At 34.0% G+C, this 12,390-nt stretch overlaps 1 protein-coding gene across 1 annotated transcript; it reads left to right on the forward strand.

The window, feature by feature from the left end:
• The first annotated feature begins 2,384 nt into the window (after nt 1–2,384).
• LOC111388830 (zinc finger protein 830) lies at nt 2,385–10,129 on the forward strand. The gene is made up of 9 exons (XM_023013641.1): nt 2,385–2,571; nt 2,758–2,875; nt 3,366–3,465; nt 4,785–4,998; nt 7,547–7,754; nt 9,086–9,161; nt 9,254–9,300; nt 9,407–9,608; nt 9,768–10,129. The coding sequence occupies exons 2-8, from the start codon at nt 2,784–2,786 to the stop codon at nt 9,585–9,587; spliced, it is 918 nt and encodes a 305-aa protein (XP_022869409.1). The 5' UTR covers nt 2,385–2,571; nt 2,758–2,783; the 3' UTR covers nt 9,588–9,608; nt 9,768–10,129.
• The last annotated feature ends 2,261 nt before the right edge of the window (nt 10,130–12,390 follow it).

Below are 12,390 nucleotides of genomic sequence, written 5' to 3' on the forward strand. Positions count from 1 at the left end.
TTGTGAGAAGAGAAATTAATTCGTTCGTTAAATAATCTATGCATGTCTATATGAGGCGAGATTAATGGCTTTGAATTGTAGTCAACAATTTCTGCTACGTTAAAGTGATTGATAAACACGTACAGACAGCCCATATAATATACTTTACACACATATTTGGAGGCAGTCAAGAATATATTACACATACACGCCTACGGAAAATGAGAGGCAACCAATATTTCACCTTTTTACACATTCATTGGAGGCTGGAAAATAAGGATTACACGTATATATAAGAGAGTCCCCTTGATAGCAAAACATTGGCCGGCTGCTGTTATTTTATATAAATATACACACAGAAACAGAGCAAAATAAGAAGAAAACGAAGGTTATTGCTGTCGATAGCTCTTCGGGAAGAAACACAGAGTCAACATACATGCCAAGAATTGTTGGCTGCCTTTATTATATATACATATACATAGAAAATCGAAGCACTGGAGGAGAGATGCATACATGAACACGAGGAATTTATTGAGTTACATACACGCATAAGAAATTAAGTTTATACACCAAATTTTGAGCTAATTAATTAACATATACACATATAAAACATTATAACGAGAAGCCTACCAAACTCTAAATAAAATCTGCAACTATCAAAAATTAAATATAACATTGTAAAATCAAATCATATGAAATACATATTAAAATTACAACAGTAAACAAAAAAAAAAAAGAAAAAAAAGTAAAAAGATGTATTTATGTAAAGTTACCTTGTTGAAGATAACTAAGGAAGACGGAAGAATCTTTGTCGACTTACAATTAGGAGAGCGGTTAGGGGATGAACTGAAAGGTTAAAGGTGCGACAGCTCTTCACTTCCAATTAAATCAATAAATTTTAGCCTTGTATTTCTAGATTTCTAAGCTTAGAGGGAGGATTTCACATTTTGAATGAAATTGAATGAAGAATAGGAATAGAGTTTTATGTTTTCGTACGGGTTTGATTCATAAATGGATCTAACCCATTTTTCATTTCAAATGACCCGACAGACGTATTTAATATGATTGACTTTTGTACTATTTGAAACAAGTTGCATATGTTATATGCTTCAATTTTATTGGCAACACAATTCTTCATGATGGGACAACATTTGAATAATGCTTTGGAGTCAAAAATTGTAGCCACGTGTATTGTCGTCCAGATAATTAGAAAATAGACATTGCGAAAATTTTGGACACTTGTGCAAATGCCCATGTAAAAATGGACATTTCAGGCAATTTCCTCATATATTTATACAAGATATATATTTTGAGACACTTTTTTCCAATTAATTCGGTTTTCTTGAACGAAGCCATTATAAAAATTGTTTGTTCCCATTTTTTGTCCTATCATTCTTAATCCTTTTGGTACACCTGGTCTATGGTTAAAAATATGTGATGACATGGTAACAGAAGTATTTGCACATTTTTTGTTTACTGTGTAATTTCCCTTCTAAGCCTGTGTTATTATTTATCAATTTCCTGCACAACCATCCTACTATTTTGACATTCCCTTCTAAGCCTGTGTTATTATTTATCAATTCCCTTCACAACCATCCTACTATTTTGACATTCTTCTATTCATTTTTACCTGGCGAACTAGAAAAATGAATAGATAATAGTGTACAGTAAATAAAAAGACAATGTTAAAACTATACATGCAATTTCGTGAATTGTTTGTTCCCATTTTTTGTCCTATCATTCTTAATCCTTTTGGTACACCTGGTCTATGGTTAAAAATATGTGATGACATGGAAACAGAAGTATTTGCACATTTTTTGTTTACTGTGTAATTTCCCTTCTAAGCCTGTGTTATTATTTATCAATTTCCTGCACAACCATGCTACTATTTTGACATTCCGTTCTAAGCCTGTGTTATTATTTATCAATTCCCTTCACAACCATCCTACTATTTTGACATTCTTCTATTCATTTTTACCTGGCGAACTAGAAAAATGAATAGATAATAGTGTACAGTGAATAAAAAGACAATGTTAAAACTATACATGCAATTTCGTTATTAAGAGAAATAGAAACAAATCCGTGGGAAGCTGTACCCACGCAATCACAAACGAGACGAAATGACACTTTAAATAAATACAAAATGTTATTTTTGCGGGAAACCATCCTTTATGGGTTGTATTTTCGTCCACTATATATATAGAAAATGGTATGGATGTATAGATATATAAAAATTGTATTTATAGATATATGAAAAAGATTGAGAAAAATTATGATGGCATGAGTATATAGTATTTAATGAATGATTTAAATAAGGATCTGTCGTGGATGAGAATAGTGTTTTTTTAAAATTCTAAAAATTAGGAGGTGATTTTATCTAAAATAATCCACACTAAAACTTTTCGCTCAAAAATCATTTTTATCTAAAATGGCTTCTTTCTCGTGTCTATCACTTCGATTCTAACGAGCCCACCCATCCCCGCCTGCCACCGCGTCCTTCTTCAGTAGTTCCCTCAATCAAGAGGCACCCAAAACACGCATACAGACAGATGCATACACCGTCCCGTGAAAAGGCCTTCTAATTTCGTAGCGGTCAGTAATTTTGTCTTCGTTCTGTTATTTTGGAAGCAAAATTTAAATCGAAGTCCTTTTTGAATGGAAATTCTTGGGTTCTATTTTTGAAACAAAAGAAATTTTTTTACGAATTAGAAATTCTTCCTATAAGAAAGTATTGACAGGTAAAGCTGTGGTTAGTTTGTGAATATTTTATTTTTGCAGGTGCTAAAGAAAACAATAATAAAAAAATGGATGCCCAGGCGAAGAAAAAATCGTTGTTTCGTTCAAAATTGAATGCTCAGAAGCTGGAAAAACAACGCATTGATTCTCCTCTTGTGAGGTATTGCATCTTTTATTCACTCATAATACAAATTGTGATCAATTAAGTAATTTTAGTTACCGGACTATTCTTTATGGCAGAAAAATTTAGTTATTTGTGAAGTCAAAGAAAATATTTACTTGTACTGTTGTACTAATTCCTGAGTATATGATGCACAACGTGTGTATCTATGTCCTATGTATATACATATATGCGTTCCCTTTTGGTTTATAAGATAGGCAACCAGTTTGAACTTTAGATAACATGTTTTGCATAGTCAAATTTAAATGTATTCTAATGAGAAATGGGGGAATTTGAGACACTTGAGTCATGATTTGTACTTTCCATGTGCACTTAGTTCCAATGAGGATTACTTTGCTCATGGAAATTTAGATATCTTGGTATTGAAATTTTGATATCTTTATAGTGAATTTATCTGTGGAAGCACTAGGAAATCATTGAAATGAAATTTCTAATCATGTGTTCTGTCAAATCCTATTTGTAAATGTAGGTACAATGAGCATGACCAACTGGTCTGTAGAGTTTGTGATGTTGTCATCAAATCTGAATCTCTTTGGCCTGCACACCAAGCTTCTCGAAAACATCACGAGGTAAAACTTCAATTATTGCAGGCATAAATGTTTGAATCATTTCTCTGGTGTCAAGTTGTATTAGAGATGAAATCACAGCTGAATTAACATGGCAATCCAAACTTTACTGTTCTAATGGAATTATAGGTTTGTAGTATAAAGATCTACATGAAGTAGATAGCATGATAAACATGGAAATCCTGTGGTGCTTTCTTGATATTTTAATGTTGTTTGGCAATGATATTTATATACATTAATTGCTGGTTAACGTGAACCTTCTACTAGTCTTCTTTTATTTATTTATTATTATTATTATTTTTTTAAACATAAATATTGAACTTCGCAGATCCTATAACAGTTTCAGAAGATGTTTGTATGTCAATGTTGCTCTTCTGATGAACAAATTATATTCTATTAGTGTCTGTTGACCTGGTGGTGGGGATGGCAATGGGTGGGTTGCGATCGGGGTTGCCATCACCATTGGCACCCCTTTGGGAGATTTCGGGAGGTAGGGTAGGAGTGGGGATTAAAGAACCACAATTTCTTCCCCGTTTAATATTTTTTATTTTTAAACACGATTTAGATTGAAAATATAAAAATATATAATATAATAAATAAATAGATTTGGGGTTGGTTTGGGGAAATTGGGGGCAGGATCGGGGAATTTTTCCATCCCTTATTGGTGGTGAGGGGAAGGATATAATTCAATTATGAGGTAACTTGAAGAAATGGGGGGAGTGGTATCTCACACATATAAAATGGTGTACAACTTTGAAGCATTCACTTCCTTTCCCTCAAACCTATCCAAATGTAGAAATTGACAACTTTCCATTGTCTATTCTTCCCTTCCTATCGAATATCCATAAATTGACGAAACCTTGGTGGTCAACTCTTAACTTATCTTGAAAATATAATCATGGCTCTTCATTCTACCAACCTATGTAAAAATACCCAGTCTACAGATAGGATTAGAAATTTAGAACTTGAAGTTTCTGTTTTACCTAAATCATGGCTCCTCTTATCTCTTTATGAAGAATTTTTAAGTTAGATTTAGAATTTAGGAGCTAGAAACTAAGAATTAGGGCTTAAAAAAAAAAAAAAAAAGGAAGTTATATTTCATCCCATAATGTGATCAATTTTTGGAAGCTATTGTCTTGGTTGCACTTAAATTCTTGTTTAACTGTGATCTTGCCCAGTAAATAGATAAATAAAATGTGTTGTGACAAACTTGAAGGTGAATTGATATCATTTTCTAACAGATGTTTTGATTTATATGTGTGCATCCATATATTTTCTAATCAGTTGAATTTTTCTTGTTGCAATGCTTATGTTTTGTTCAGGCCATCAACAACCTCAAAGCTAATGCTGCTGCACTAAATCGAGCTAATAATACTAAGCCCTTACCTCCTAAAGATCTGCCTAAGCCGCAATCTGAAGATTATCAAGAGTTTCATAAGAAATCTGAACCTTCAACTGCATTGCCTGAATATCGACTGTCATCTTCTCTTCCTCCTGATTTTTTTGATAACCAGGAGGCAAAGAGGCAGAAAAATGGTAAGATTTTGTTTATGGATATTACTTCTTTCTATGCCCCTTATGTCTATGTAATGGGGAGAGTAATCTTTGGGTGGGGCACAATGTCTGTATGGTCATATAGATTGGATACAGTCAATGTAGGACAATTAGTAAATCTTCAGATGACTTGTGAATGGTGATTTGAGAACTTAAACTTTGAAACATTGTTGTTCAGAGTGTATCATCTCCCTTTATTTCCAAATACTCCTTCCATGCTTATTTACTCGAGCCCGTTACTTCCGGTCCTCATGGAATCTTTCATTGAACAAATGAGGGAAGGACATTCGAAGTTACCGATTTGGGTTTGATGTCTCATTAATTTGACTGACAGAAGTTGGGGAATTCGCTAGTTTGGTACCTTATTAACTCTCTATGTAAGATAGTTGATCTAGGAGCTAATTCCTTTCTTCCTGCATGATGATATGCTGTAGATTGAAATTGGAACAAACCTAGAATACAGGCAGTGTAGTAATATGAGTAATAAGGATAATAATGAAGTTACTATAGAAGATTGATTTGGAAGTGCTTGTTTTAGGTATTTAGGTTTGATCATGGGAAAGGAAGGAGGAAATGAAGCTGATGTAATGTATAGAATAAGACTGCTTTGGATGAAATGGAGAAGTGCTTCAAAATTGTGTGTGGCATGATCCTATGAAGCTAAATGGCTAGTTTCGTAGAACATTTATTTGAACTGTTATGTTTTATGATACTGAACGAGGTCTTAAAGGACAAAAATTATCTATATGAACGGGAGGTTGCAATAGTTCGAGACAAATTAAGGGAATGATAACTTAAATGGTTAGGACATGTTTAGATTTATAAATGCTCTGTATTGTAAGAGTGATGCGTTCTTAAAAGAATAGGTTAGAAGAGAGAGAAGCAAACAAAAACTAACATGGCTGTTTGTGTCTTTCGATGGTCTAGTTGTTTCGGATCTTCTAGTACATGTAGCAAGATCTCACTAGTGGCGATAAAGAATCTGTATTTAACCCCAATATTGAGAATAAGGCTCAAGTTCTTGTGGTTGTGATGGATGAAATTTTTACTGAATAATAATGATGTATGGTGATTCAGTTATGGAATTTCTGATAAATCAAAAATAATGTGTTGTAAAAATGGCCCTACCTGGTTGTCGGCATGGAATCTTGGTGAACCAGAAAGCAATACTGTTTGATTGAATTGTTTGACTGTATTGCAACCAAACTACAAAAACCTGCGGGGCTCCAAGTAAACACGCATGTCGGCCAGCTGGTTTATCCATAATCCTTAAAAAAAATAAAAATAAAGGTTTGTCACCAGACCTTTGGAGTGAAAAGGCAACTCCTAGCCATTGAGCCACATTGGTTTTTTACCTGTAAATGCTACTTAACTATATATAGTAGCTCATTTATTAATCATATTATAAAACAAAATTATAATGAAAGAAAATAAGCTATTTTTATTATCTTTTTAATAATCAATTATAAATATTATCTAGTTTAAACAGATGACACAAAATTAATATTTTAAGGGAGCTACACTGAAATACTTGGAGACTCAAATACGACATAATTCATGCTATATTTAGAGCATGTTTGGTTTGAATTAAAATATAATTTTAATTTAATTCAAAGTCAAACAATCAATATTAACCATATCTTTTATGGGTCCCACAACTTTTCAACCACACATTCAAAAATTTCTATCACAATCTACTGTAAAATTTAATTTTAATCCCGACCAAACATCCACTTACTATTTCTATAACTTATTTTGATAGATCTTGTATCGTGGAAAGGAAATGGGTGGTACACATAATCTTGATGAATTGATTTTGATAAATAACATAGATGTAATAAGATAAGGGGACGAAATTAAAGATAAGTAGTGGACATCGTGATATAGTACATTAAGCAGTAGATTATATATTTCAAAAATTTGTGATCTTTTATGTTATTGTAAACATGAAGCTTAATAAATAAGAAAATTTAGCTAATATACTATCAAGTATTTATTGAATAATTATAAATCACTTTAATAATATTTACCTGTCACTTGAACCATTGACCCACTGTTCCAGCCAGTGTCTGGTGAACCAGTGCCTTGACCTGGTTGATGGTAAGGTCATGGTGAGTCTCTTAACTATGATATTGTGTTATAGTCACCAATGTGTATTTATTAGGATAGAATACCTGGAATGCGTTATTTATTGTATTTGTGCTTAGCATCTTTTCGCCCACTCAATCTAAGAAAAAGTGAAGGAGTCCGGGGAACAACTTTTAGTTCTAAAAATGAAGTCTTACCAAAAGTCGAGTTTTGATCGTAAAATACTAAAAAGCTTTATTGTGTGACACTCTCGTTATGATCGAGTACCCGCACAACGGAAATGAATTTGGCTTCTTATGGTTCTTACGAGTAAATTGTTTTTGATAAGTACTCATGTTTTTTAATGTTCTTAAACTGCTACTGCTATGACTTTCAATTTGGATGATCTACAGTTGTAATTCAGATACTAAGCATTTTCTTATCCTGCATTCATTTGTCTTAGGGAGTGAAACTGATGGATCATCTACTGCTAAATCCGTGGAGATTAGAGATTCTGAAATTCAGGCTTCCAAGGAAATCAGACAGGTGTCAGAAGTAGTTGTTAATAATGAAACTACGCAAGTCAAAGGAGCTCTTCCTGAAGGGTTTTTTGATGACAAAGATGCTGATTTACGTGCACGAGGCATTACACCTATGAAACCGGATGTCAAGTAAGTTCCTTATATTTTTATGCTTTTTGATATTCTCATGTTAATTTGTGGGTGATGATTTTGTAACCTCATTAAAAGGAATGTAATGATCCCTGAGCTGCTGTTGGAATGTTGTTTGAGAAGTTGATTGTAAGTCTTCAGTTGGTATTAAATTTTATCCTATTTTTAACATCCTGGCCCTACAAACTTGTTATCTCTAGCTTTAACCTTATCTGCTACAGAAGGAACATTGGGACTTTTCTTGTATTCCAATGTTTTGTCATTGGAAATGTCCCATAATTTCTTACTAGCATCTTAATTCTTCTCTGTTCTCTTCTTTGCCAGTGTACTTCCTTGGCTTCGAGCCTTGTGCACAAAAGTGAATTACTTTCACTCTTTCTAGCTCAATATCATCTGGAGGACGCCATAAACTATAAAGTTAGCGTCAACTTATGGTTTTTGGAGGGCCATGTTGTCCAATTTTATGAGCACAAGAAAAGTGGGATTACTTTCTGATATTTGAAGACTTCTCATTTTGGATGCTAGGAATGTTGAATACTTCAATGGTGTTGTTTGGATTGATTGTGATGATAGATAGGTTTAAATGTGGCAATGTGCCACTTGTGCTAAAATGGGCAGTTTTATTGCCCAAAAAGTGAGTGTTCACATCAAATGTAGTGAGGGTAGTTGTTCAATGTGCATTGAGGATGTCATAGATTGTGAGATGGGAAATAATGGAGATAATTTGATGCTGATGCATTATTATCTTTTAGTGTAGATTGGTAGATAACTAGAAACTATTGTGATATCACTCAGTAGAACCACATGTCCAGGTCAGAATCACATGTACAGTTTTATTGAAGTGTGAAAATAATTTACTTCTGATGACACATTTTAACATTTAATTTGTGCACAAATAACAATCAGTTTTGGGAGGATAAAGTATGTAGATTTTCATGGATTCGGTGGTAGTAATTGATCAAATCTTTTGTAAAGAAATTTGATTTCCTTAAAGAATAAGTGGTAGATTGAGCACATAGATCTTATCACAGAGGGAATAATGATGTTTCACTTATGATAAGATTTGTAGTTATGGTTTTATCATTTTTTATTTTTTTTTTTAATTAAATTTTCGAAAGGGTTGGATGTTTATAATGCAGATGAATGGTGGTTTAGCTTTGTCTAAAATTCTAAGTGAAAACGTTTTACGCTCATTTATGGTTCGCAATAAAATTTTTTTACCGTGAAACACTGTTCTTTCTCCTAATTCATGATTACATTCTACACTCCTTAACTACTTGCATTCTTTTATTTGTTTCAACTGATAAAGCTGACTTGTGACGTGCACATAGGGATGAATATAAGGAGTTTGAAAAGTTAATCCAAGATGATTTACAAGAGATAGACAACCGCTTGGAAGAAGAAGAGGCCAGACTTTCTTTCCCAACTTCCATTTAATAAATCCAGGGTTGTACAGTAAGGAATTGTATCACTGACATTATTGCTGCTGCTTTTTGCAGTTTGATGCAGCTGAGACGATTGAAGAAGCTGAGACTGTGGAACAAAAGTAAGTTAAAAATGTTGGGGAAAGGATACTTTGCTGGGATATCACTGTATCTAAACCAGCTTGGGATCACAAATAATATTATCACCTTTGGTTTTGATGTCTTCAGGACTTATAGGGAGAGAGTAGAAATGCTAAGGAAGAAGAAGTTGGAGATTAAGGCTGCTAGATCTGTCATTTATGGTAAAGGTACTGAAGTTGCACAGGAGGAGTCTAGCCCTGAAGAATCATCAAGTGATGACGACAATGATGATGTTTTAACGGTTGATTGGAGAGCAAAACATCTCTGAACAATTGCGCCATATTTTCAGGTGATTCTCCCTCTCTCTCTCGCCCCCTCTTCATCTATGCTCCTGGTGTGCATGCAAGTGTAATAAAATCACTGGTTTTGTTTGATACTCCAAAAGAAAAATGGTTTTGTATGTCCCTGAATGTGTTTCCTTAATTGCTTGCTTTGCTTTCTGTCAGAGATTGAAGCTTTTGGTCGAGTTCCATCTCAATGAAGTTGTTCTGTCTCAGTTATTTGTCCTGGATAAGCATTCTTTTTGCTAAAAGACGAAGCTTCTATTTCTCCATCTCAGCTTCCGTTTTCACAGAATGAGTAATGCAGATAGTTTTTTTTTATCACGGATTTGGAAAATCTACTTAAATGAAGCTGCGGGGAATTTAATGTATGCCTGCATTTAGCTGTAAATTGATTTCATGAACCAAACCTCAAGACAGTGGATTGGAGTAACTTTTGAGACAGTTTTCGTTCTTGAAAATGCAGTCATGATTAATAATTAGACTTGTATGGATGTACTTTCTTTATACAGGATTAATATTTAACTAACTTTTCCTTCATATTTGGACTCTCTAAATGGTGGACATCCCACTTCATACATTGTTGGGTGTTATTTTATTATTAATTTTTTTTTTTCACTCACTCCGTACACTCAGCATGCCTTAATGAAAGTTGTCAATGCAGTTTGAACAAATGTATGATCCACTTGATGAAAGTGGTACGACATTGATGATAAGTTTGGTAGGTTGGAAAAGACTAACATTCGAAGTTTGAAATTTTTGAATGTTCGATAGCATGGTGAAAAGTTAGTGTGTGATTCTGGTGAAAAATTAGTGTGTGATTCTTGCATGATCGAATGATGATGACAACTAGTCAAGTCCAGTTGGTTCGCGAACCCAACCTTGGGGCTTGATATCAACTTGTAGAAAAAGGCTCAAGCTTTTTGGACTCGGCTCGTCCTAAAAAAAATGAGGTTGCCCAAGCTTTGTCTTCGGTCGGCCCAAGGACTTTTTGATTTTTATTTCTCGAATTTATGAAAAATTGATCGTTAATTTACAAACTACAAAATTAACCATGCAAGTTGTTGAAATTTACAAACTAAGTGGTTATTAATTTATAAACTAAAAAAATTGATTAGGTAAGTGATCTAAAAGCATAAAAAGCAGACCACACGAGTCCACATACGATTGGTTCGTATTTGGACTCGCAAGCTGGCTCAAGCTTGAACCAATTCTCATTTTTGAGGCTTGCCCCCAGTTCGAGTTAGGAGCTCGGACTTTTTCCAAATCAAGCTAGAGGCCACTCGAGCCGATGGGCTCGTTAGCCACAACTATGCTCAAATGAGCCCTTGACAATGTATTTGGTATGGAGTGATTATATGAATTTATAATCAGATGTTGATTTATCTATCAGATTAAAAGTTTAGATATTTTCATTTTGGTTAGAACACGTACTAATTCTTGTTGGGAAAATTCACACCGCTTACGTGCATATTATATTCACAAAAGTATACCGGTTATTTGCGTGAAATCGAAACGTAATTTCAACTTACCGAAATAGGATTTGAGAAGTAAAATATAAAAGTTACCGAATCTGAATGTATGGATATGGATTCATTCCTTTCGATTCTTGAACGAAAGCAAATTATTCTTTTAATCGAACCTTGCAACATAAACATGTAAACAATGTTAATCATTTCCCGAAATCAAAATATAATAAAAAGAAATAAGAAAATTGTAGGAAGAAAGATGCAAGTAATGAATTTTTGGTCGAGACAAGTGTTTGAGACTTGGTCCTTAAGATGAATTTGCCCCGCATCGGTGCTAACGGTTTTTCGAAGATCATCTCCCAAGATACAACGGCCACGTCAAGCCATAGGAGCACTCCAAATGACTTCGACCAACGAACTCGAACGGAATTCCCTCTCTACCTAGGAAATGCATGAAAATGCTATGAAATTAGAAAGGAGAGAATCACAAGAGGAAATGAATGCTCAATGTAATTGGTGTACCAAAAATCATGTCCATAGAATTCTATTTATAGATGTAGAAAGGGTGCAAATGAAGTAGTATGAGCCAAAACATGCATTCTTTCAAAAAGTTGCAACGCTTGGCCAAAACCTGCATAATTTCGAAAAGTTACAGCACTTCATTTCTTCCAACATTAGTTCGCAATTTTTCACTCATCCGGAATTGGTTTCGAGATTCCAAATATACCATGACTTTTGTAATTTGACTATCGGATCAAGTCGGAATATTTGATTGAAGTTGACACGTAGTCACACCTTTTCATTTTCCACTTTTACACACCTTTTCATTTTCCAATTTTTGACTAATTATTTGAACCAATTCCTACAATCCCTCACATGAATGAAAATTGGGTACGCATATGCAAATGCGATGATATGATACAATGTAGAGAGGGTACGAAAAAATACTACATCAGGGAAGATAGCTTCTGGCCTTGAACCTCCCTTAGTGAATTACCATCGGATTTACTCGACTAATTGGTGAACGTGATGTTTTGAACCATTCAACTTTTAGTGTAAGCCAAGACAACGATACTCACACAGATGTCTTTTCTAAACCGTTCATGGTTCTCATGACTTGGTTCATTTTGGCCCTGAACCCGTCTTGGTTCTACAAGTGTTTAAAGAATTCAAGCCTTGAATAATTCTCATTGAAGCGGCCCCACTTCACACTTACATAGGTGACCTCCTATTAAAAGTATTCTACCCTACTCTACTTGACTTAATCAATATATTTGAATTATTAAAAGATTATCTTAACATCTTACAACTCTGCAGAAAG

Source organism: Olea europaea, unplaced genomic scaffold, assembly GCF_002742605.1.
Source record: "Olea europaea var. sylvestris unplaced genomic scaffold, O_europaea_v1 scaffold531, whole genome shotgun sequence".
In the NCBI taxonomy this organism is placed as follows: domain Eukaryota; kingdom Viridiplantae; phylum Streptophyta; class Magnoliopsida; order Lamiales; family Oleaceae; genus Olea; species Olea europaea.

What these genes read in the sequence shown, in the direction of transcription:
- LOC111388830 (XM_023013641.1), top strand. Translation starts at nt 2,784, where the DNA reads ATGGATGCCCAGGCGAAGAAAAAATCGTTGTTTCGTTCAAAATTGAAT. An exon ending in ACCGCTTGGAAGAAGAAGAG is followed by an intron (nt 9,162 to 9,253) that starts GCCAGACTTTCT and finishes TGCTTTTTGCAG; the next exon opens with TTTGATGCAGCTGAGACGAT. An exon ending in GCTGAGACTGTGGAACAAAA is followed by an intron (nt 9,301 to 9,406) that starts GTAAGTTAAAAA and finishes TGATGTCTTCAG; the next exon opens with GACTTATAGGGAGAGAGTAG.